This window comes from Monodelphis domestica, chromosome 7 (assembly GCF_027887165.1).
Source record: "Monodelphis domestica isolate mMonDom1 chromosome 7, mMonDom1.pri, whole genome shotgun sequence".
NCBI classification, from domain to species: Eukaryota; Metazoa; Chordata; class Mammalia; order Didelphimorphia; family Didelphidae; genus Monodelphis; species Monodelphis domestica.
In genome coordinates this window covers 190,370,862-190,398,479 of record NC_077233.1, presented here as the reverse complement: position 1 = coordinate 190,398,479, position 27,618 = coordinate 190,370,862, and the positions used below count along the sequence as shown (strand labels likewise).

The 27,618-nt window shown below is 37.1% G+C and overlaps 1 protein-coding gene across 6 annotated transcripts in view; it reads right to left on the bottom strand.

Annotated features, from left to right (window-relative positions):
* Positions 1-27,618, bottom strand: part of LPAR1 (lysophosphatidic acid receptor 1) — a 131,954-nt gene that overhangs the window by 65,557 nt on the left and 38,779 nt on the right. For all 6 annotated transcript variants that reach the window (XM_056806212.1, XM_056806210.1, XM_056806208.1 and 3 more), the window contains one exon: positions 15,378-15,549. In XM_056806212.1, the coding sequence (XP_056662190.1) occupies positions 15,378-15,437 (60 nt within the window). In that variant the 5' untranslated portion in view covers positions 15,438-15,549. The remainder of the gene's footprint in view (positions 1-15,377; positions 15,550-27,618) is intronic.

The following is a 27,618-nucleotide window of genomic DNA, read 5'->3' as shown; positions in this document are numbered from 1 at the left end:
TTAATGAGAGAAAAGGGCAATTCCTTCATGCCCTGAAAACAAATATAGAAAAGTCCTAATAGTTTACCTTCCATCAAGGATATATACAGATAGGGGAATACATAAAACCACTACTCTTCCCACTAGCCTCATATAACCTGTTACTCTCCCTGGCTGTTTGCAAGGCTGGGGTCAAGGTTACCACCAGCATAACACAGCTGGGATAGTAATCAGGGCAAATCACTAATAAAGTTCAAACAGGGGAGCTGGCAGCTGATTAACTCTTCCCACTGTGACAAACCATGTAATCGAGGGTCACAGGCCAAAAAGTACTCACTACTCTATTGAACTGCAGGATGCCAAAGCAAACAAGACTAGGGCTTTAATACTAAAATACTGAGCCTATTCCAACAGTCTGCCAAGAAAAAGGGACTCTTTTCTTCTTCACTTGCAAGAAAGAAAGAAAAGAAGGGGAAGGGAAGAAAGAAGGAAAAGGGTCACTGAGAAATTCATTCCCTAATTCAAGAAGTAGTAAAAATCTCTGAAATAAGTGGAATAAAGAATACCGTACCCCTCAGAAATAAATGCAGGTCAGATAATGTGTCCCGAGGGTCAAGTGAGCCCCTTTGTTCTGACTGCCTGATTTGTATTAAACTCACTTGTGTGCAGACTTAGCTCCCAAGAGGACACTTGTTCCTTTGCATTCCCCTCGGACTTCCACTAGTAAACACTTAGTAAATTATCTCTTGAATTAAAAAAAACAAATACATAAAAAGCCACGAATGCTTCCAGTTCATCACTTCTACCTATATTCAAATGGGGAAAAGATTTGTTTGTCAGAGCAGTGGAATAGATGTTCCAGATATCCCAAAGATTACCCCAAGCTATCATGCAATTTCAAAAAAAAGGCAAAACAAGAGTTGTTTGGCCCAAACTGCTAAAGAACATCTTTGCAATGTACAAAAGGGGCAATGGGACTAGGGATGGGATGGGGAGGAGAGCAAGGAGGGCATCCTCTAGGATTTTATTGAGACATGTGAAAAGGGGAACAAATGACCCAAGCTCAAAGTTCCATTTTAAATCATGAACAAATGATTAACTCTTGACACAAGAACATTTAAATATGGGCCCCAGGGGCATTTAATATTTGGGAAGAGGGTTCTTACTCTCAGAGGAAGAAAGAACCAGACATAAGAGCTTATAGCTATAGTTAGGACTACCTCTATTGAAGTTTCAGTATTATGGATAGTGCCCCATTCAAGAGAAGGGATGGGGGTGGGGAAGGTGTAGGGAGGGAATCCTTCAAGATTCTAAGCTTTTATCAAGCAAATAAAAAGGTCAACAAATGACCCAAGCTCAAAGTTCCATTCTAAATCATGTAGGAATGATTAATTCTTGTGAGATGACCAAGAGACAGAGTTCTTGTCCCTATACAGAAGAGAAGCCCAAAGGTACACAATAAGGGGCAGTTTATCTATAAAATAAGGAAACTGGACTAGAACTCTCAAGTTTCCTCTTATAATATGGAGTCCAATTGACGAAAAAGAGAAAATGGTCAATGCTGAATTAGAATACATGAAGAAATGAAATGGGAAGGCAACAATGAGAAAAGAAAATTGCAATTCCTCACCAGGGCTCAATTTAAAAGCCAAACACAAATTAATGTGTCATGTTATGAAAACTACAAATTATAAGGTTGAATATGAAAATATGAAAATTACAAATTATAATAGTCCTGATAAAAATAATAAATAAATAAAATAAAAATAATAGCTAAAATTCATATAGTATTGTAGATATTTACATGGAAGGAACTTCTCATTTTATAGATGAGTAATCAGAGATGTTATAAATATTTTTGTACATATGGGCTCCTTTTCTCTTTCTTTAATCTCTAGGTCAAAGAATATGCAGTGTAATGACTTCCTAGAGCCATTTTGGAGAAGACATGGCAAGTGCGCTCTGGTGTGCCAGAGGAGGCTGCTCCAGCTGCCCTCTACACCATGCCTGAGAACAACTTTCCCACCCCTCTGACCAGCAGACCAATTCGAGCACTTCCTTCCTCTGTTGTCTGGGGGTAAAGTGGGGGGGGGGGAGGGTTAACAGACATCTTGAAGGTGCAGTTTCAGCATTCAGTCTCTAACCAATGCTGTTCTAGACACACCAATAAATTGTCTTCCAGAATAGCCAGCATACCTCATGATTCTACCAAAAGTGTCACTTCATTTTTTTATCATATTTGCCAAAAGGATAGGTTTTATTTTTCATTTCCCTAATTATTAGTGCTTTGGGACATTTTTCTTTCATATGACTATTGAAAGCTTTATATGTTGAATTTGTATTTGCTATATGTTTTGTGATGCCTCAGATTGAGCAAGTCATGTAACCCTGTTTGACTTAATTTTCTCGTTTATAAAATGAGCTGGAGAAGGCAATAACAAACCATTACAGTATTTTTGCCAAGAAAACTACAAATGGGTTCATAAAGAGTCTGACAGGACTGAAATGGCTAAATGACAACAGGCTTCTTACTTCCATTTTCTCCCTTCTCCAAGTAATCATCCTCCCAGTGACCAAGATAATCTTAGGAAAGAAAGCACAAAGTCCAAACCTTTTCTCTTTTTGCTCAAAAATCGCCAGTGGCTCTCTACTGCCTCTAAGTACAAATTGAAACTCTTATACCTCGTATTTAAAGTCCTCTGCAACCTGAAAAACTACTTTTTCAGTCATAGTTCAAACTGCTCCTTTTGATTACTGCCTGGTTCCTGCCCTCTCCTTCCAAGGCTAGAAACAGCATGTTCCTTACCTATACTTTTGAATTCTCATCTTACTTTTAAGATCAAACTTGTCTACCATCACCTCTATAAAACTTTCCCTGATTCCCCTCAGTACTACTTGTTCTTCCAACTTGTTAATATACATATTTTATTCTCCCAATAGAGCATCAGCTCCTTAGGGGCAGAACTGATATCTTCATCTAAGTCACTGACATAGGTTGATATAAATAGGCAGATTATAGAAGACCTTTCTCCAACATTATAATCCATTGCTGTTTTTGTTATTAATATGTTGTATAAATCTAGATTTTATAAAGTTATTTCCTTACAAATACTCAGAAGATTGGTAATTCAAATATCATCATCTCCATTTTACAGATTAGGTAATGGAAGTTCAGAGTTTAAGGACAGTATAAATTGGTGGCAAAGTGGGGATTCAAATTCAGGACTTCTAGATTTGTCTAGGATATCAGGGCAGCTAGCTGGCACAATGGATAGGACACTGGGCTTGGAACCAGCAAGATTCATCTTCCTGAATTCAAATGTGGCCTCAGATAATTGCTTGCTGTGTGACCCTAGGCAAGTCACTCATCCCTTTGCCCTCAATCTTTTCATCTATAAAGTGAGTTAGAGAAGGAAATGACAAAACCACTCAACTGTCTCTGCCAAGAAAATCTGAAATAGAATCACAAAGAATCAGACATGACTGAAATGACCCAACAACAAAATTAGCCTGGTCTGGCTTCTTTAAGTCCCATGTTAATTCTATTGTAACATGATATTTTCCTTTAAAAAATATTCTCTTGGAATACGTATGAACTAAATAAAAATATACTTAGTTATTATACCATGAAAGACTATAGTACCATCAAATACCTTCCTAAAATGCAAATGTATTAAACATACTGCATTTTCCTGAATTCTATTGTAAAAAAAAAATTAAAAGATTGATACAGGATGACTTACTAAATTCATGCCAGCTCTTGATGACCTTTCCAAATCTTTACTGTTTTAATCATAAATTCTAGAATTTTCCTGATGATCAACAAATGCACTAATCTGTTCCTTTTCTTTATCTAGATTTTTGCTTTTTTTTTAAAGGGGGGCAACATCTGCTTATCTCTTGCCATTTGTCATTTTTTCCACTCTCCACTCACAGTAGTTTTCAAGTATATCTACAAAGTCTTAGCATTGTGAAGATAATTATTTGAGGTTGTAGGCTTTTTTAGGCAATTTATCTACATTTTATAAATGGGCTCCTTAATGGATTATGTCATTCAATCATTTCAGTTGTGTCTGAGTCTTCATGACTCCTTTTGGGGTTTTCCTTAGCAAAGTTACTGGAGTAGTTTGCCACATCTTCCAGATCATTTTATAGATAAGAAAACTGAGGCAAACAGAGTTTAGTGACTTGCTCAGGGTCACGTGGCTAGTATGTTTCTGAGATCAATTTCAGATCACAAAAGAGAAACAGTTCCTGCTAGTATTTCAGAAAAGTACCCCCCCCAAAAAAGTAACAGTTTTCTCTCTCCCTATTTCTCCTCTTCTCCCTCTTCCCTCTCTCCCCCTACCTGGATGGTCAGGTTGTGGTTGCTTTCTTTTTAATATAAGAAAACAAGAATTCTAAGATCATTTAATTATTTCCTGTGACTCCTCATTCTGTGATTGACTAAATATTTCATTAAGTTTGTACCTATTAAAAAGAGATCTATCTTTAAAGCTCAGGGCTAGTGAGTCTTTTTTGACTTGGCCAAATCCACAAAATGTCCCTGAATGACATTCATTTAGTGGTAAATAGGGAAATATTATTCCCACCAGAGGAATTCCTGAGTTTTTCCTGGCTTAAAAGAGAATACAACTTTTATCACCAAACCTTGATATTCAGTATAGAAAATAATAGTTACTTGGGTTCTTATCACTCAATTTTCCTTTTTCCTTTTCTTCTAAAAATTGACCCATGTCTCGTTACTGTGGGAGAAAATGACTTCTCATTTCCCTTAACTCTAATATTTTCATTTTCCTCATTCTGATAGTACCATTGCTCAAAAATAGCATCATTTCCAAGTAGCAAATGTAACATGTTTGCCTTTAAGCCTTATGTAATGTGTCTACCCCTTAACATGAGCCATCAGAGCCCTCACTGATGAGTCCTTTGACACATCTGTTCTGATATTCATGATGCCCTCTTGATATGATGTGAATTTCTTGCCTTGACCTGGATCAGCTTACCTTAAAGGTAACTAATTCATAGACATTTCATGCACCGGGGCAACACCCTTGGAATTGGTTTTGATCCAGGAGTGCTTGGGTTCAGCAGCCCAGAGAACACTGTCTGAATGTTCGAATGGATAAAAAGCCCTTCAAATGCATAAATGAGAAAATGGCTTTCTGGAGAAAAGCCTGAGTAGCCACAGAGCCTCTCTAGGGAAACCTTGTAATCCAGGTAATCATGTCTGGTAAAAGAATTCCTAAATCGAGTTTTCCAGAGAGATGATCAATTTTAGGATCAAGTGGGAGCCATAACTGAGGGATAGTATTATTCAGAGGCAGTAAAGAGAGAAACAAATCTGAATCTTGTCTCCCTTTCACTACTACTGTAAATAAAGTTAAGGTACAAGGACAGGAGAAAACTCTAAAATAACCCTGAAATACTGTTCCCTTTTCTAATCCCAGAATAGTATTATAAGTCTGGAGAATTGTACAGATTCCCAAAGGGAAATAAAAGCCTACCAGAAAGGAAAAGAGAGTTGCTTTGACTCTTATAAGCTCAGGTATGAGTCCTTTCAGGCAGCTAGGAGATAGAACACTGGGTATAGAGTCAGGGTGACCTGAGTTCAAATCCAGTCACACATACTTACTTCTGTGTGGTCTTGAACAAGTCACTAAACCCCTATCTGCCTACATTTCCTCTGCTATAAACTACAGATAACAATAAAGTTGTTGTAAGGATAAAATAAGATCATATTTGTAAAGCTTAGTTTAGCACAGTGTCTGGAACACAGTAGAGGCCTCTTAAATGCTTGTTCCTTTTTCTTCCTTTTTAATTTTAGAAATCAAGCTAAATAATGCCTGCACTATGCTTTGTTTTTTGTTTTTTTTTTTTAACCTTTACCTTTTGTCTTAGAATCAATACTCTGTATTAGTACCACGACAAAAGAGCAGTGAGGGTCAGGCAATGGGTGTTAAGTGACTTACCTAGGATCACACAGCTAGGAAGTATCTTAGGTCAAATTTGAACCCAAGACCGCCTATCTCTGGGCCTCACTCTCAATCCATTGAGCCAATCCACTGCTGCCCTCTCAATGTTTTATTAACTGAGTAATTTAAGAACTCAAAATCCATTTCATTTTTTCATTCAACATAAGCCAAATTCTGATGTTCCTAGGGAAACTCTTAACGTGAAGGTACACTACAAAGAAATTTTGAGAAAGAAAAGGAGAACTTTTATAGATACAATGGCCAGTTATGATTCCAAAAGAGCAAAGATGAAGGACATACTATATAGCCAAGGCAAGAATCTGTTTTGCATAATGATATATATTTAAAGGTTTAATTTCTTTCTATTGTAGTTGTTTTTGTTTTTCAATGGAGTGGTTGGTGAGAGAAAAAAGGCACACTTGTATGTTAATTAAAAGACAAAAATTTTTAAAGAGAAAAGGAAAGAAAAAAGATGTTTGGTGAGAACCCCCCCCCCCTTCCCAGACAATATGAAACAGGATATACTAAAAGCTAATAAAGTTTTAGTTTGAGGTCATAAGTTTGACAATTCTGTAATTTTCAATTTGATGTTTTTGAAAAGGCACAGAAATGTGATTTTGAGAGACATGAGTTCTGGACCCAACCCTATGATCTGGCCATTGTCTGAACTTCGGTATCTTTTTCAGTAAAATAAGGAAGCTGGCCTAGGGCAGAGCTAGGTGGCTCAGTAGATTGAGAGTAAGATCCTGGGTTCAAAAAGCAAGTGTCTGTCCTCAGCCACTTCTTAGCTGTGTGAGCTAAGTTGCTGGGCAAGTTGCTTAACCCCCATTTCCTAGCCCTTACCATTCTTCTACTGTGGAATCAATACACAGAATTGGTTCTAAGATGGAAGGTAAAGGTTAAATAATGTTGGTGTAAGAGACCTTCTCAATTACCTTTGGGTCATGGATCCCTTTCTCAGAATTATGTTTTTTGAATGACTAAAATAATATACATTGGATTATCAAAAAAAGTTCAGAGACTCCAGGCTAGGAACTCAGAGTCTAAGTAACCTAAGTTCCCTTTCAGATCTAAGACTCTGGAGTTCTTTTTGATGCTCTTTAATGTGGAAATACCTTATTCTATAAATTCCACTAAGTAACATATTTCTGATGCCTTTCTTTTTTAGGATATGGCTTAAATATCAGGGTATGGGTACAGAAATTCACAAATAGCACATGCACTTATTTGTGAAAGTAACTTTCTAACTGAACAATTTTAGCACTATAATTTAAGAGAGGTTCTTAGGTGCCTCTACATAATAAGCAAGTAGCAGAGTGATCATGCATCAAATGAAGGTCAATGGAGAATAAGACAGTCTTATTACAGCAAGGTATAATCCACAAAAGACAGAAATCCTATTGGAAGCTATGATTACCACCTCCACAGATGGCGTGTAAGACCAATAGGGCACAGACCTTTCATAGTATTTGGTCACTGTAAGATTACTGCAAAGAAAATAAAAATAGTCAGGGGAAAGGAAGTCATACAACTTTTAAGAAATGGGTTGGGGGCATTGAAAGGAGAAAGTTTCACTGATCATTAAAGAAATAAAGCAATTAGAAACTTTATACTATAAATAAAAAAGAAATGAAAAAGGTCTCATTTGTGGCTGACATCATTATAGTTTTGTCTTATGACATTCAAAACCCCACCCTTTGGTCCAAAAATAGATTATTCCTTCAAATTTTGCTCCACGTTCATAAAAGCAAAGGAATAAGGGGGGAAATGATGGGTTAACCTTTACTAGTAAGCAAAATGTTACTTTGAATTATACTGTTAGCTGATGTAAGGCTTTTAGGATTTAGTAGAAAACAGGGTCTAAAATGGAATAAATTAGACAACTTGGTGTTTACCTCTGCAAACATTTTTTTTCCTGGAACTATTCTGTACTTTTCCACATACAAATAACACTGGTTTAAGTTTACTTTTCTTTGACAAATCTTTTGATCCATCACAAAAAACCTAGCAAATGCAAATCCTACATGTAAAGGTAACAGAAATTTGTCCTCCAAATCCAGGATCCCCACCAGAAGAGGATCAATCACGGCAGTCAGAAGAAAGTCTGCTAAAGGAACATGTTCATTTTATGCCAATTGGAGAATGTTTCATATAAAAATTAGCTCCTTTAGTCTAAAGACAAAGTATTTCCTGGACATTGCACTTACACATTTAATAATTTTTACAATCAGTCATGAAAAAGCAGATGGCTTCCTTCATCTTTATCATATTGTGATGACTTTCAGATATTCACTTCTAATGGATATTCCTGATACACAGAACATTCAATAAATGTTTTAAAATACTTTTAATTATTTGATATGTGCACTACATTTGTCTCATAGTGTCTGTTAATAGGTTAATCTTGTCTACATTTTTATTTTACATTTACATATTAAAGCTTAAATTTATCTGCTAGCATAACCTGACAAAGAAAAAGGAGTTATGGGACAAAAGGAGAAGAGGAATGGAGGTTACAGATATTTAGAACTTGAAGAACCCTAAAGAGTTTTGTCTAATCTATTTATTTTATAAAATAAACTTCTGAAATAACTGTATTCAAGGTCATGGAGCCAATCTGAGGCAGATTTGAAAGCAGAATCTAGGTCTCCTAAGTTCTAATTCAATGTTCTTTCACCACTCAAAATAAGGAAGAGGGCTAATGCTTGAAATGATGGCTGTCTTCTAATGTGAATGTCCACTATCTTCTTCCAAAAGTACTTGCTCCCCAAATCAGCTTTCAATCTTTTAAAACCAGGATATCTTGTTAAAAGTTGATGTATGGGGGGAAAGAAGGGGGCACAGCTAGGTGGCTCAGTAGATAAGGGCCAGACTTGGATTTGGGAGGTTCTGGAGTCAAATGTGACCTCAGAAACTTCCTTGCAGTGTGACATTTAACCCCAATTGCCTATTCCTTACCACTCTTCTACCTTGGAATCAATATTTGATATTGATTCCAAAACAGAATGTAAAGGGTTTGTTTATTTTTTTTAAGTTGGTATGTTTTCTGGAGTGGAATCCCAATGTATTGGTGCTATCTTTCAGAAAATTCCTATTTTCTGTCTTAGTAACACTCTAAGACAAAAGGGTAAGGGTGAGGCAAACAGGGTTAAATGACTTTTCAGGTCACATGACTAGGAAATGTCTGAGGCCAGTGTTGAACCCAGATTCTCCCAACTCCCAGCATGACATTATGCTACCTAGCTGCCCCTGCTATCTCATTAATAAAATGGTGGTGTCCCATGAAAAAACTATAGACTGGGCAACTTTTAGAAAGTACTCATCAGAGCTCAGGCTAAAGACTTGAGAGCAGAATGCTATAATCTAAATCAGATCCTTGAAATAAAAGTTCACACAAGAGCATTAGAAAGTGGAAATGAGCTCTGGGATTAAATCTCACCTCATACGTTCTACAAATGACCCAAGTAAAGTCAAAAAACCTTCCTGGATCTCAGTTTCTTTATCTATAAAATGAAAAAGTACCTCTAAAGCCCCTTCCTCCTCTAGACCCATGATCCCATGAATAGTAAGAAACTCTCTGTACCATGATTCACTCATGTAACAATATTTAGGGTACACAGAGAAACACCTTACTATCTACTGACATTGACACTGATGCTGAGTTTTAGTGGACCTGATGCACAATGAGCTACAAACTATATGCCAAACCAGAGTAAAAGTTACCTTGTATAAGATTTTCCTATCATAACCCATTCCTCTCCTGGGACTATGTATAATACTGTGCAATTTCAAGCTGAACTTCTTAGTACTTTCTGTTTTTTTCCCAGTACGTTTTCACTTATCCAAATGCCCCTGGCTCTAATCTGTGAGCAGGTCCTTGAGAGCAGGGAACACATCTTAATTCATCCTTGTATTCAAGTAGTTGGTGGAGAGTACTTAATAAAGATTGTTTTTCAACATAAAATTTGAAATTTGGGGAGCGGATCAGTTATCAACAGCTAAAAAGAACATCTAGATATCTCTCAATACTTCAGGCACAGGGTAGCAGGTGGCTAAGTAGATAGAGAGTCAGGCCTGAAGATGAGAGGACCTGGGTTCAAATCTGAACTCAGATACTTCCTAGGTATGGGGCTCTAGGCAAGCCACTTAACACCAATTACCTGGCCCTTAACTGCTCTTCTGCTTTGGAACTGATACTTCATATTAGTTCTAAGACTGAAAGTAATGGTTTTTCTTTAACACCTTCAGCACACAATTATGGGGTGCCTTTCATGAAGGTGCTTATCTTCCTTCTCTTCATGTCTCCATCAATTCCTAGCACAATGAATGCATCGCTCATATTGAAGTATTAAATGTCTTTAAATATAAGTTTACTAATGAATGTGCTCAACTGTTAGCAGAGAGAAGTAGATGTCTAGGACTCATCACTAGAAGACCAAGACTAAAGACCAAGGACTGTATAGAACTGAAAGAAATTGTGACAGATTTTTTAAATCAGGTATTGATCAACAAAAAGTTTTTAGCAAAAAATAAAAATGGAATATGTCATCTGTCACTGATTATTCCAAAAGACTGCTCATAGCAACCAGCTAAATCATAACTGGATTAATTGAGTGTTGATTTGCCTTGGAGAAGATGTTGCCAGCTAAGATTCTTATGCTAAAAAAATTATCTTCAAGGTTTATTTGTTTGATGAAATGAACACAACATAATTCTGAAGTATCTCTCATAACTGGGTCCAACAAGTGGAATCTGGTGTCAACTTTACACACAAAGCTTTTGCCACTACTATTGCAGGGACTTTTATGTGGGCAGCTAATGTCAAAGTCTACCAAGTGCACTTAATCTAATTTTCAGAAACCCAAGATGCTTTCTCACCATGGGAATTTTGGAAACCCTTTAGAATCTAGGAAAGAGTGTAAATTAGGACAGTGAAGCCTGCTAAGTTTCAAAGTATAAGGCATATCTTTTAGCAAGTGAATTGCAAGCAGAGAAGGAGGACAATGGATGCTTTCTTTTCTATGACTGTTTAGAACAATTCAGGCTATTTACTTTTATTAATTAATTTATATCTAGCACTAGGTGGCCTTGGCCAAAAAAAAAATGCTCTTTGTTATAAAACATACAAAGTAACAAATCAGCCAGCCAAACAAAAACAAAGCTTTTTGTTGTTGTTGTTGCTGTTACATGATTTTCTATCCTTTTTAACGTCATGCTCTCTATGAGTCCATGCTTGTTCAACCTGAAGTATAACCAAAAAAAAAAAAAACAACAACCCATGAGTAAAGTATAAAAACCTCCTCAATAACATCACCTTCCATGGATCATTACCAGAAAAATAATTTATTCTCTTTTTTTAAGTGATATTGAGTAATTTTGCATCTAATGACTGAGACTGAGATTGAGTCGGGAGATCACTAAATCTAACTCCACTTTAAAGATAAGGAAACTCGGGTTCAGAAAGGAAACTTGTTCAGGGTCATAACATTAGTATTCCTGAGACGTGGACCTATGTCTTTCTGACTCCAAGTCTAGCAAGCTAATCCATATAGCTTCTCGCTAACTGTGAGAAAGAAAGCACTGGCTAATCAAGAAAAGGAAATGAGGGCTCATTGGGTAAAACTCTGATGCAGGGAAGGATTAAAGGCAAATGGAGAAAGGGACAGCAGAAGATGAGATGAGCAGTATCATGGAAGCAATGTATATGAACTTGGGCAGGCTTTGAGAAATAATGGAGGATAGAAAGGCCTGGCATAACTATGGTTCATGGGATCACAAAGAGACAGATATGACTGAACTGAACATTTATATTTACAACAGGACAGAGAAATAATATCAATATGATGACCATCCATGATTTTCAGTAGATGAATGAAAATATACTATCTACCTCCTTACAGAAAGAGAATAGTGCAGATTATGCACAGAATGAAAAAAAAATCTATTACTGAATACAAATAATGAAGGAATATTTTGCTTGACTATGTAATTTCGCAAGAATTTTTCCCCCAATAGGTGGTAGATAGGAATGAGAGAAAATAGACATTATAATTTTTAAAAATACTTTAATGATCAAGAAGTTGGGTAAGGAAAAGATGGAAAGTAAAGGGAGGGAGGGAAGGAAGGAAGGAAGGAAGGAAGGAAGGAAGGAAGGAAGGAAGGAAGGAAGGAAGGAAGGAAGGAAGGAAGGAAGGAAGGAAGGAAGGAAGGAAGGAAGGAAAGGATTCAGTACTGTATGAATCTTTGGGACTTCATGGATCACAACACACCAATACTGTCCATGAGGTTTTCTTGACAAGGATACTGGAGTGGCTTGCCATATCCTTCAACAGTGTATGAAGGTAGAAGTTAAGTGCCCAGGGTCACACAACTAGTCTGAGGCCAGATTTGAAATCAGGTCTTTCTGACTCCAGGGCCAACTCTTATCCACTGAGCCATTTCACTGTTCCACACATTCTTCATATTAGTCTACTGCCTTTCTATCAAGATGTATGTAGCATATTTGGTCATATGTCCTTTGCAAACAAGATTGGCTAATCTCATTTCATAAAAATTTCAAAATATCTCTCACAGAGTAATAGCTGCACTGGGCTTTGATAAAAAGCATCAAATCTCTTTTGCTACTTTATGGACAAGAAAATACTAGAAAAGACTCAGATCCCCAGAGGTAAATTAAATGCTGAAGAGGTAGAGATTCCTTTACTAGAAAGAAAATTACATATAATATAGTTCTGGCACCAAACAGATTGAAATGTGAAACCCACATTTTAAAAAATGTTCAATAACAATAACAATTTGATACATACTGCTTTGAGTAATTAGTGTTAGAATTTATAGGCAATGTTTCAAAGTACCAAAGGTTCTCATATTCCCCTCTACTGAAAATGGAGAAAACAAATAAGAGTAAACATATAGGATATATTGAGTTGTCATCCCTCTACCCCAAATCCTCATTTTTTAAAAAATGTGTTCTCTAGGGGCAGCTAGGTGGTACAATAGATAGAAAGCCAGGTCTAGAGACAGGAGGGCCTGGGTTCAAATTTGACCTCAGAAACTTCCTAGCTGTGTGACCCTGGGCAAATCTCATAATCCCATTTGCCTAGACCTCTCCAGTCTATCCTGTTACTCTTGAGTTGTTAATAAGACAGAAAGTAAGAGTTTTTAAGGGGGGAAAATGTGCTTTATAGAATCCAACCAAAAAGCTCTAGTCTATAAAATTCTGTGCAGAAAAAAAATTATTTCAGTTCATTTACATGTTAGAAATATTTGAGAGGCAACACCAAATAGTAGTTACAATGCTGGATTTGCAGTCAGAAAAAATAAGGTTCAAATCCTCCCTGGGACATTAGTGATAAGATCCTGGACCTCAGTTTCCTTATTTCCTTATCTGTAAAATGAGAGGGTTAAGCTAGATAGCCTTTAAGGTTCCTTTCAATTCTAAATATCATCCCATAGTCTTGTATTTTTACTTTAAGAGTATCTACCAACTTGGCTGTATTCTTCAAACTAATTTTGTTTTGTTTGAGGAGTTTTTTTTTTTTCTTGTATAATAAAAATAATTAAAAGGCAATGAAATATGTTGGATGGAAAACAAGGCTTGGAGATAATAAGTCCTGCTTTTAATACATATCAACCATATGATCCTTGGGCAAAGCTCCTCCCAGGCAAAGAAATGTCTGTCTGTATCAATGGAAAAAGGTTCTAAGATACAAGTTCCCTACACTAACGAAAGCAGAGGTTCCCACAAAAATAATAGTAATTAAGTTATACGAATATAGCTATGTGCATAGATAAAAAGATGAAAAAACTAAGAAAGTTAAGTAGGAAAATCAGGCTAAAAATCTGAATAAAAATGGGATTAAACTTCTTTGGTCAACGTATACTCTCTGAATTATTACTGATGCATCTTTCTATAACTTCAATATACTTTAAAAAATAATTGTTTGTTGGCCAAAGGGTTTATTTGTTACAAGAGTGAAAGAAAATAAAAAGAAATTCCTAAGTACAGCAAACAGATGAATTGGCCTAATAGGAACATATAAGACCAGGAAATTTTTAATAGGTTCACATCTATTCCTCATATATCCCGGTGAAGCCCAAATATACAAGGCAAAGATAACAATTGCCCTTACCTTTCAAGTAGTAACTAAGTAAGCCAACTTGAGTTTAAGGTTAAAGTATTTGCCAAGCATTCTGATCATTGAAAATCAAAGCTTCCCTTTCAATAAGGAAAAAGTCTTCATCTATTAAAAAATATTTATAACAGTATATTTTGTAATAGCAAGAAGTGGAAACAAAACAGACATCCATCAATTGGGGAATGGCTAAACAAAGAATGTAATGTGCTATAAGAAATGGTGTGTGATGAATACAGAGAATCATGGAAAGATCTATATGAACTGATATGGAGTAAAGTAAATAGAGCCAACAAAACAATATACAAAGCAGCTACAACACTGCAAATGGAAGGAATGACACACTTAAAAAAAAATCAAAAGTAAATGAAACAGGGGGCATCTGGGTAGCTCAGTAGATTGAGAGCCAGGCCTAGAGATGGGAGGTCCTAAATTCAAATCTGACCTCAGACACTTCCCAGCTGTGTGACCCTGGGCAAGTCACTTAACCCCCATTGCCTAGCCCTTACCACTCTTCTGCCTTGGAACCAATACACAGTATTGATTCCAAGAAGGAAGGTAAGGGTTTAAAAAAAGTAAATGAAACAAAATTATAAATATCCACTGGGTCTCAAATAAAAAATATGAAAAGCCATTTCTATCTACCACTTCATGGAGGTTGCAGGGTTTGTCTATGTTGTGGGACTTTTTCAATGTATCAAGCACTTGTGTTTCCCTCCCTTTCTAAAAATAAAAAAATACTATTTGTTATATGGGATGGTTCTCAGGGAGAAGGAGGGGTAAAGGATACATGAAATATAGGGCAGCAAAGTGGCACAGTAGATAGAGAGCCAGGCCTGCAGTTGGGCTGACCAGGGTTCAAATCTGACCTCAGACACTTCCTAGGTATGTGACCTTGGACACTCCAATACCAAGTATCAATTCTAAAAATGGAAGGTAATTGCCTAAAAAAAAGTATACTCGAGACATTGTTGTGATGTAAGAAACACAAAATGTCAGTAAAAGCTTATTTTAAAAAAGAAAATCAAAGTTTCTCTAAATATACTTAAATGCAGCTCTACCTTAGAAAGCTGATTTATTCATTATTTTTATGGTTATTGGACTTAAATGCATCTTTTTTATAAACTACTATTTTTAATGAAAAAAATTTAAATATATTTCAAAAGAAGATTTTAAGAGGTATTTTTTAAAACCAGTAACGTGCCACATGTTTTCAGGAATCCTCTTCAAATGTTCAGCAATGACTGGTAAATTCTTTCCTGGTCAAATTTTGGCTTATGCTTCTTACCTCAATCACTTGTGGCTGTGACACCACCGAGAAGGGCACCACAGCAGAGGGGGCCGCCATGGTAGCTAAGGAGATGCACAGAAAGGTCTCCTCTCCAACGCTGCTGAACTGTGAGTCCAAGTCCCAGTGTTACTGATCAAATACCAGTCATGCTGATAAGAGTGCTTTGCACCTAGAAAAGGAAAAGAAGACCTATCTTTAGCAAAATAGGAAAATCACACACCAGAAGAAAAGACAAAGCTATGGATGGGAAAAATCAAGCCCTCTCAATTATGCATCATAATGGAGTAGGTAGAATGTAAACCCAGAGCCCAACAAACACTTGGAGCATAATCTGATTTTTTTAGTGTGGCTCTGTGATTTTACATGTTGTGTCTGTATACTATTTGAATAAATTTATATTTCTATTGCTAGTACTTTCTGTGCACCCATTGTCAGAGCAATCTGAAATCCATTTTCACATGAGGAGGGTAAGGAACAATATATGTAAGATTAATTGAAATTTTGATTGTGTTCACAACTGAAAGGCACTGATGAACTATAACCAAATAATACTGAATAAGAAAAAAAAAAACCGTAACTGTAGCATAGAAGGAGCCTTTTTTTTTTCCTGAGCAACAAGTTTCCTAGTCAGTCTATTCAGCAAAATACGGGCAAAACAACATAATACCTTTGACTTTTAGTGAATTGAGGGGTGGAGGAAGAGAGGGAAATTATAGCTACAAAAAGTTAAAATGTAACCTTTTATAAACTAGTTGTGTAAGAAACTGAGGATTGTCTAAAACAATGAGCTTTCTATTGATCAGCATTCACCGTAACTAGCCTTACCCAAACTCATCTTGCTGCTACTCACTAGCTTTCTTCATGCCATGCCATGCTACCATCAACTACCTCTTGCCCTCTCTGGTAATCGATGCCATACAACCATTCCTGGAAAGAACTCAGGTCAGTGAATTGTCCTCTGTATCTCTCTGACTTTCCTGATCACCAAAACTCCCTTGTGTGCATTATCTTCCCTTATTATAAGGCTACGTTTGTTTCTCAAAGACAGAAATGTTCTTCCTTTTTCTATCTGTATTCCAGGGTGGCCTGTAGAGATACAATTCAATATCACCTTCTCCATCCCCAAATACTAGTGTGATCCTGACAAAGCACAGCCTTATGGTGGCTTAGGTGCTGATTTGCATTGTTAGAGAGGAGTTTCTGTACTCCTGCATTCTCTATCTCAATGAAATCAGTTTCTAGTCTTTATCCTTATTCACAACACCCAGCAAATTACCAGTCGCATAGTAAGTGCTTATTAAGGTTTTTTCATTCATTTAGTCATGCTATAATAGGAAGTAATTAAGAACCTTGGGTAATTATTTGGTTTCAACCTAAAGCATGAAAAAAAATTTGCTACAAATAGTGAAATTTTGAAAAAAAAATCTCTCTAGAAAATGCTAATGTGGGGCAACTAGATAAAGTGGATAGAAAGCCAGGTCTAGAGATGGGAGGTTATGGGTTCAAATCTGACCTCATATTTCCTAGCTGTGTGACTCTGGGTAACTCCCTACCAATCTTTTGCCTTGGGTCCAATACTTAGTAGTGATTCTAAGGACAAAGGGTAAGATTTTTTTTAAAAGAAAGAAAATGCTAATTTATATTTTTCAAAAAAGAGTTTCTCAGATGTCCTACCAGGATGACTGCCTGAACTGAAGATAGGCTACCTAGTTCCTCCATACCTACTCCAGAAAAACCCTGAGGTAAAGCAACAGACCAAATAAAGATCTAGGAATCTAATGGAAAAACTATAAGAAGCAATATATTCCACCGCAGAATACCAAAAAAAAAGTCAGCCAGAAGTCCAAGAGAAATAGAAGAGAGGGTCTTGCTAGCAAAGTCAGCATTAGGAGAATCACAGATGCAATAAGTGCCAATGAAATATATATACATATATATGTATGTATGTATGTATGTATATAAAAAACAAGTAACAGTTCTGCCAGTTATTTGATAATACAACCTTAGGCAAGTAACTTAATTTCTTAACCTTAAGGCACCTGTGGGGAGAGGGAGGGGAGCAGCCCCCTCTGGCATGCTCCTTTACAAGTGCTGTAGGCTCACCTTTCCACATCTCTTAAAAAAAGTAGGTGGGGCAGCTGGGTGGCTCAGTGGATTGAGTCAGATCCAGAGATGGGAGGTCCTGGGTTCAAATCTGGATTCAGACACTTCCTAGCTGTGCGACCCTGGACAAGTCATTGCCTAGCCCTTATCTCTCTTCTGCCTTAGAACCAATACCCAGTATTGATTCTAAGATGGAAGGGAAGGGTTTAAAAAAAAGGGTTTAAAAAAAAGTAGGTATGTGAATATATATATATATGTATGTATATATACACCTGGTGAACCAGGGCTTTGCTCACCCAGCATGTGAAGACTGCTTTGGCCAAACAGACTGAAGAAACCAATAAGGTTCAACGGCTGAGATGGCGATGCAGCAAAGCACTGTGGAGTGCTTAGGGCGTGTTGGAGCACAAAGGACAACAGGGCCATCCAGTGCAGCTGAGGAAGTCTCCAGGTGTAATGACTTTTCATACCACTGGACCCAGGCTTCCAACGCCAAGAGAGTGGGACTGTCTCTGTGCACCGACTCTTCCACTTAAATCTCCTTCACGCACAAGTGTCTTTGTGCACACTCATCTATCCTCCATAGATGAAAACGCACAAAGACAATCGTCGTACTCGGTTACCGAGAGACTACTACTACCTATACACATGCTCATATATAGGCTATAGGTCAAGTATAGCCTACAAGGTTCTGTGTTGGGAGGAAACAAAAGTGGAGGGCTGTTCTAAAAAAAAAAAATCCTAGTATTGAGACCCTGAAGGCCTCTGTATTAGTTGAGCAGTAACAGACAGCCTAACTGGTTAGCGCAGCATTATACAGAGCTCAAACCCAGAAGGCTCAGATTTGAGGGTTCTGGAGTTCCTAACATTGTCATATGAAGCTATGAAGATTCCTGAAGATTCAGAGTTCTGAATGACCCAGGTGAAACCAAACAATGAAACAAACATAAGATACCTGACAGGTCAAAGAGAAAGAACTTGTGAATCATCTGATATCCTCAAAATCATGATAAGAACCCACCCACCTCCCAAAAAAACTCTTAATGTTATATTTCAGGAAATCAAATGAAAACTGTCCATATGTATTAGAGAGGGCAAAGAAATACTGAAAGAATCCACAGATCACCTCTTGAAAGAAACACCCCAAGGAAAAATCCTAGGAATGTCATAGCCAAAATCCAGAGTTCAAAATCAAAGAAAACTATATTTAGAATCCCATGAGACCTGGCATTTTCTAATATAAACAATAAGAGATCTTGGAATACAATATTCCAAAAAACAAATGAGATAGGTTGCAATGGTGACTATAATCCTACTTAGGGAATGGGGGAGGAATGAGCCTTTAATAGGATAAAGGACTCTTTCAAGTATTTCAGATGAAAACACTAGCCTTGAGTAGGAACACTAAAAAACAAATATAAGAGTCCACAGAGAAAGAGAAAGGGATATTTATTTGAACTGAAAGGTTCCACAGGATGATTTGTGCTAAGCTTCTAATGAAGGAGATGAAGCAAGTGTACCCTCAAAATTTTAATGTCTTCAAAAGGTATTGAATAGAGTTAAATAAGAAAAACAAAAACAAAGGACCTGAGAATGAATTGGTTCTGTTCTGAATTGGAAGAAGGAAAAGAGAGAGTAAAGGGAAATATAAACTAGTCTAGAAAAAAGAAATATGGGTACAACTAGCTATTTCTTCAGAACATTGAACCTGGTGTCAGGAAGTCATGAGTTCAAATGTAGCCTCGGACACTTAATACCTGTGTGACTGTGTGCAAGTCACTTAACCTCTCTGGGCCTCAATTTCCTCACCTGTAAAATGGGATAAGAATACTACCTCCTAGAATTGTGTGTAAAATTTAAAGCACTATATATCAATGTTTGCTATTTTTATTATTCTCATAATTATGGCACATGAGAATATATAAACATGGAGGAAGAAGTTAGGAGTAGCAGGTATTAGATGAACCTTACTTTTATCTAAAGTGAACAAAGAAGGGTTGACTATACAGAAAAAATAAAGTTTGGTGTAAAAAAATCGGGAAACAAATCAAGATATAAAGGGGAGTTAAGAGGGAGGATAATACTGAGAAAAGAATAATCATAAGCAAAAGTTTCCTGAAACTGAAGGGAATATTAAAGGAGGGAAGATTTAAATCTAGGGCGTGCCTTTGAAAGAAACCTGAGAATACTTCTATGAACTGATATAGGATAAAATGAGCAGAATCAGGAAAACAATTTATATTATCACAATAACCCTAGGAAAATAAATATCTTCAAAAAACATAAGTGGTCTATAATCAATGCAATGATCAAACATGATTCCAGAAGTTCATTGATAAAGGATGCTAACTACCTACTGATACAGAGCTAGCAGACTAAATAAGCAGAATAAGATGGAGTTTTGCATATTTGAGTCCCTTTAGCCAATGGATGAATTTGTTTCACCTAACTATAAGAATTTTTGCTATAAGAATTCTGTTTTGTTTTTTTTTTTTCAGTGTGGGAAAGAGGAAATGGAATAGAGGAGAAAATGCTTATTAGTTGAAAGATGGGGTGACAGTAGGCCTCTTAGAAAATTAGGAAATAAGTAAATTGTGCTATATGAATTAACAGACATAACTAAAAACACAATTTCATAGAATCCATGAGATGAATGTCTGTTTTGTGCAAGGAACAGCAAGGAGGTCAGTGTCACTGAGAAATGGTCTAAGTCTAGGTTATAAAGAGCTTTAAAAGAAAGAAGGTAATAGGAGGCCACTGGGATTTATTGAATACAGAAATGACATGGTCATACCACAATTTTTGCTGGATATTTAAAGGAACAAGGGAAACCAAAAGAAAGATATGAGGTGGCAAAGGATTTCATGAATGGGGGCATAGCGAGGACAAAGATAAGGTGATGGAAATTGAAAGATTTCTATGAACTGATATAGGATAAAATGAGCAGAATCAGGAAAACAATTTATATTATTACAATAACCCTAGGAAAATAAGCAACTTCAAAAGACATAAGCAGTCTATAATCAATGTATGACCAACCAGGATTCCAGAAGCTCATTTATAAAGAATGCTAAACCACTTACAGATAGAGAGCTAGCAGAGGAACAGCAAGCAGATCAGTATAGCTATACATAGAGTATATGGATAGGAGTAAAGTGAGGCAACTGGAAAGGTAGAGGACTGGAAAGGGCCAGGTTATGAAGAGCTTAGGATGCCAAATAAAGGAGTTTATATTTGATTCTAGAGGTAATAGGGAGCCAGTGAAACACCTGGGGCAAGGGGTGATACTGTCAGAAGTAAAAATCATTGGATTGCTGAGAAAAAATTAGAATCGATCCCTTTGGTTTGTAAAACAAGTAACAATGGAGGCCTTTAAGGATCCTCATTAGAAAAATATCCATGAGGAAGGAAGAAAATCAATGTGAGAAGAGAGAAAGAGAGAAAAAGAGAGAGAGAGAGAGAGAGAGAGAGAGAGAGAGAGAGAGAGAGAGAGAGAGAGAGAGAGAGTGATGCTGTTCTCATAGTAGAATGCACTAGAGGATAAACTAATTTGAATATTTTTCAGTCATGCTTATACCCATTAATAAATTCCGCACAAATTAAATCACATAATTTTGAAAATAGTTTAAAGCAAAATTAAATGACACACCAATACTACATACTATATACATTCAAACACTCTGATATCCATCTCATTTGATCCTTACAAAAACAGCTTGTTGAACCTAGTATTCTCATTTCCAAATTACGTAAAACAGAAACTCAGGAAGAAGAAGTGACTCCTGAAATGAGGGAAAAAGTGACCAAAGAGCAATGACTCAAGCCCACGTATGTCTTTCTACTATCCTCCTAAGCTCTCAGTTTTACTGACTGTCTCCTATACCTGGAATGCCTCTTCATGGTTCCTTGTTTCTCTGGCTTCCTTCAAGCCCCAGCTAAAATTCACCTTTTCTCAAAAAGCATTTTCTGAACTCCCTTAATTCTAGTGCATTCCTTCTGCTGATTATTTCAGATTTGCCCCTTATATGCTTGTTTGTACATAGTTGCTTTCATTTGTACACAGTTACCTCCCCTATTAGACTCTGAACTCCTTGAGAACAGAGACATTATTTGCCTTTCTTTGTAGCTCCCAGTACCTTGCACAAGCTTAGCTTGGCACATCATAGTCATTTAATAAATGTTTACTGATCAATTGACTTGCTATCTTCAAATGGAGAAAACATAAAAAACAACAATAATACTTTTAGATTTTTTTTAAATGTTCTTTTAGACTCTTAGATTTGACATATTCTCCAAAGGAGTGACAAGAGTTTGAAAAGAGCTATCCAATCCATCTTAAAGATATGTCTGCGTGACATAATTAACATTATAGACTATTAGTCAAATTTTGCACAATGAAAAAACTCATTCTACAAAAATATATTTTAAAAAACATTAAAGACAATATGACAGGGAGGACAATGGAAACTTTCCTAAGATTGAAGTGTTTCTGGTAATCTGTGTTCTTAATGATCCCTCTTCCCAAAATCTTATGTAAAATAGCCCTTAGTTGCCTCCCTTTTCAGACAGAAAGATTTGGCATTGCATTGCTCCTGCTAAGAGTGAATCATGTTTCTCTCAGTGGTTAAGCCTTAATTCCTTCTCCCCATCTGTGGAAACTAATTACAATACATCTTAATTACCAGTCCACACAAACACTCATATTGAACCAGACAGGATGACAAAAATGACAATTCCAAAGCACAAATGCCATTTGGTCTCTAACAGGGTAAGATGGCTCACTTTGATCTATTTGCTACTGCCTCCATAGATCAAAGGACTATGTCAACTGCAACAGCCCACAGAAATTTTTAAAGAAACACACTCCTCTTTGTATCCAAGCCTACTGTTTCCTTAGGCTCCCTAACCTCAAACAGCAGCCCCACAAAGCAGGTTAGGGATTCCCTTACCAACCAGCTGCGTGACTCCTGCCAAGATGTCAAGAAGTGAGTTTAGGAGCTATCCATCAGGCTGGGTTCCAGGAAAATGAAACATGTCCATAATGTCTGCTCTAACTTTCATTTTTACACTGCATTGACCTCATCTACATATATTTGTCAATTATTTTATTATTCCTGCCTCACCCAGCAACCCCTCCTATTATAATTTTAAAAAAAAGAAAAGGTTCTTTTAGGGTTGTGAGAATTATTCCATAATACAGCAATCAGAAGTGACAATATCTAAGTATTGCACAAGTCCAAACAAAACAAAATGGAATGTCATTTACAAAATCAGTCTTGATTTGCAAAGACAAGTTATATGAAAGCATCACTGTGACATTACTCAATGATGATCATTTAGAATGTGATATAAATTAGATCTAACTTGAAGCCCCAAACACAGAATTATATCAACAGAAGTAGCCTTGGAAATCATTCTGTCCAATTTTATCTTGAAGAGAAGAAAATAAATATAGAAAAGTTCAAGTGAATTGCCTAGAAATCACAAAACTATTTCTTGCCATAGAAAGCACAACAGTGTCAACATGGAAATATAGAGCTCCCCAATTTACTTAGTTTAAGGGTAGAAATCCCAAGTTTTGACCTTGTCGCAGGAGAGGTTTCCCCCTGAGGGAAGATCCCACTTCTCCAGAAAATAGACATCCACTTCAGGTGGGAGGCAGTCTGGAAGTCAAGTAGCTCTTTTGTCTCCAGAAGTCTTTCCTGGTAAAACACCCTCCTAATGGAGGATCCAACTCTTTCAAGACTGACGTGCTACCTACTGTGCCAAAGCTGAAGTGGATGTCCATTGTCTGGTGAAGTGGGACCTTCCCTCAGGGGGAAACCTCTCCTGCGACAAGGTCAAAACTTGGGATTTCTACTCTCAAACTAAGTAAACTGGGGAGCTCTATATTTCCATGTTGACAACAGCAATAAACATTTTGTACAAGAGCACTTGGAAATTGACAAACATCACTAAAAGGCATAGCAAACACATCAGCTACCAACAAATATTGCCCCCAAAAGACTATTGATAAGAATAGGTGACTGGGCAACTAAGGTTGCTTAGTGGTTAAAGAACCAAGACTAGAGACAGGAGATCCTGGGTTCAAATGTACCTTCAATCACTTCCTGGCTGTATGACCCTGGACATGTCACTTAAGTCCCATTGCCTAACCCTTACCACTCTTCTGCCTTGTAACTGTCAACTTGTAATCTAGAAAACCCCATGGTTGTAGCAACTTGAGATATGGAGACCCCCCCCCCCAAGTTTGTCCTGGTCACATGAGAATTCACCAGGAGGAAGGTCTCAGACTCACAGGTTTCAGACCTTGAAGTACTTGGTGGTCCCAGCTAGGTAGGGCTAGCAGACTTAATCAGATGTTAGGTGCCCTTTGGCCCTAGTTTCTCCCATTGTATGGGTGTCCTTTCCCAGGTAGCCCAACCCTTGGCTGGATCTTTCCCTTTTGTATCCATTGTGAAGCATCAGCCTCTCCCTGATAATCTATCTGGAACTTCTTTGTAACCATCGTAAAGTCAATCAACTATACTCCTGTCCCCAAATTCTGTTGTTCCTCAGAGCTATCATCTATCGTGGTGATTTCTACCAAGGAAACTGTTGCCAGAGAGCCAGAGCCTTTGGCTCTGTGTGGTTTGGGGGGCTTGACTCTGTGTGGAGGCCTAAATATTAAACATTATCCCTCTCCTGATTAAAGACTTGGTTTTTCTGACTATTTAATAGTTCTGTGTTTTTTTCCAAGTTAACAGAAAGAAAACAAAATATCTATTCTAAAACAGAAGGAAAGGTTTTAATAAAATAAATAAAAGCCCTACTATGTGTGGGGCACTGTGCTTAAGTGCTGGGGATACAAAAGAATGGTCAAAGTCCATGCTGACAAGAACCTCACAGTCTAAGGCAGAGGCAATAATAGACAAATGAGTATTTATAATTTCCCATCACCCTCAGTGTTCAATGGCTGGTGGCTCATGGACTTTCTGAGTTCTCCTCTACTCACATTCGTCAATAAATCAGAGATGGTGTTCTCAATTACCACAACCTCAATTTTGACTCAAATATTCACTTTAATAATGCAGAGTTATAAAGCACGTACCACCCTGGGAGGTCAATATATTATCCTCATTTATCTGAAGCTGGCAGAGACTGCTTGCTCAGTGTCACATAGCTACTAAGCTCTGGGACTGAATTTGAATTTATGTCTTTCTAACTTCAGGCCCAGAGCTCTATCTAGCAGGTCACCTAGATGCCTATTCTACCTCCAAGACTTTGACCTCCAAAATTCTCTCTGATCAGTCTTTCAGTCCTTTAAAATCTCCTAGTTCTCTCAGGTTATCATCTCCGATCTTCTCTCTTTTTCTTTTATAGCTTTGACTCAATAGTAAGCTATTTCTCCACAGATACCATCTGCCCCTTTGTCCCTTCCTCTGGCCATGCATGCTCTGCTTATCTCCAGCCCCTGGGTCACTCCCAAGGTCCCCCCCCCCAAAGAACCACTGAACAAAGATGTCACCAAACCACTATCTGAGTCAACTAAAAATTTGTAACCTCAACTAGGTCCACATGCTTTAGAAGTGCCAATCCTCAGTTACTTCCCTGGCATGAGTCATCTTAAAGAGTGAAATGCTTTGATATTATCTGAGACTCTAAAGATATTCAACTTAAAGAACTTAAATTCAATTTATCCAAGAGTCAAAAGACCTCACCATAGTGATATTATTTTGGTCCTCCTCAATCATGAAGTACAACAATCAACCTCAACTCTTGCAATCAGGCTTCCCCCCAATACTCTATTTGCAACTTCATTCTAATGGATTATCTAAAGGATGATCTCTTTATCACATAACACCAATGGCTTTTCTCAGTCTTCATATTCCTTCATCATTTCACCTGGCTGACCACACTTTCCATTCTGTGTGCTCTCTCTTCTTTTTACATCTATAAGTAACTGTTTTCTCTGGTTTCTCTGTGTGATAGATCTCTTTTTTCAATCTCATTGATTCATTCTCCTTTTGCTCCCTTCGTATATGTACCCCCTTCTCCATCCTTAGCAATCTACTGAATTTCGAAGGTTTTAATGATTACTTCCATGCAGAAGATTTCCAAAATTTATATGTTATGCTCTAATCTCTCCCCTGAGTTCCAATCTCTCATTTTTAAATACCAGCTTAACATTGGCACTGAAATGTTATCTACAGGATAAAATACAAACTTCTTAGAGTTTAGAATATAAGGCCCATCACAATCTAATGCCATTGTAATTTTCCAATCTTATTTTACTTGCCTCCCCTTCATGGCACATAATGTGTTAGCTTCAACTTTGTCGTGTTCTTTTCTACTTCAGTGCATTTCTAAACTTTATCCCTGGAATACTGAATCTCTTTATCTTAGCCTGCTCAAATCAATCCCTTCCTTCAAGGTCAGATCAGCTCAGCACCAATTTCTCCATAAAGTCTTCCCTGATCTACTCAGCTGAAGTTGATCATTCCACCTTCAATTTTCCTAAATCTCTCCCATCACAATTTATCTTGAATCATACTAATTTGTGTTCATTTCATGCTCCAGTTCTTCCTAGGTTGTAAATTCTTTTATGGCAGAAACCAGGAGGTTTTTCATTGTTGTATCTGCAGTTCTCAGAATAGTGCCTTACATCAAAGAAGGCACTGTCCTCTAGGAGCAAAACAGAATTGCAATAGCTCAAAGGAAACATGAGACATACACATTTAGAGACATCTTCATCCCAAATGTTTATGTGGACTCTCTGTGCCCGACCTGTCAAACTAGTATTTCTCTGATCAGTCATTTAGGACACATTGTACATTGACCCCTACACAGTGATGAAGATAACAGTGAACCAACCAACCAATCAACATGTAGTAAGTGACTATTAGCAAATGCTAGCTAAATGTAATTTTCTTCTTGTTGGTCTGATTGAAGAAACTTGGAATAGACATGATAGTTGTCTTCAGTTACTTGAAGGTTTGTCACAGGGAGCAAAGGTTAAGTCTGTTTTACTTGAGCTAAAACAAAAGGACCTGATAAGGAAAAACTTGCTAACTACTAGAGGGCCATACAAACTGGGGAGATAGTTAGTTCTCTTTCACTAGAAGTTTCTAAGCAGAAGATGGAGAAACATACATTGATGATATGAAAATAGAGATTTTTGCTTAGGTGGGGAGTTGAATTAAATGGCCTTGGAGGTCTCTTCCAACTCTTGGATTTTATGATTATAAGTAAATATAATACCATATGGCTGTCCCATAAATTTTTTTTAAATCAATGATAGGACCTGAAAGACTGTTTGACATAGAAGCTAGCCCGGCAGTATAGCTCCTGAACTTCAGAAGGTGAGACCCATTGAAAAGCCAAGGCAAAGAAAACCAAAGCAAAGAATCATCAGCACCCAAATCATACTGTGAGTCCCAGGGAACACATAGAAGAGAGAGCAGAATTAATATAAGCCTACAAAGTCACAGTGGTACCCAAAGTGGAGAGAGCAGTGGTGACCACGATGAGCAAGGGAATTTAAAGTTTCTCTAGGAAAAAATAGAGATCAAATGCCTTAGCTGGCCATGAGTCTATACCTCTAAAGAGCATTCTTTTCCTCTTATTTTTCATCTACCTTTTTCTATAATGCTGAATTAGAATATGCAAACGTTGAAAAAGAAACTTGTGTAAAACCCCAAGTCATATTTATTTTAAAATCCAACCTCTGCTTGCCATTGTGGAAAGTGCACCATCTTCATTAGATTGTCCCTAAGATTATACTCCAGTTTTATCATATATCCAAGAAGACTTCATCTCATATTCTCTTTATATCCTTTCTCTCTTTCCCAGATATTAAGATCAGCTTTTCCATTTGCTATTTTCTTCCCCTTGTCAATTTTCTGTTAGGGATCCTTTCATTCTTAGCATTCAGCTGACAGCTTCAGAAGACAAAATTCACCCTTCTATCCCAAGAATATAAAACAAAGATTCCAATAATTATGTTTTAGAAATGTCATTTCTATTTTTTCTAGACCTGTGATTTCATGAATGTAAGAACTTCCTTACGTAGGGAAACCATATCATTGTGCATGCATGACTCTTTCACAATTTATAAACTCAGTGAGCTGCCTAGAGCACTGGAGAGGTCATATGT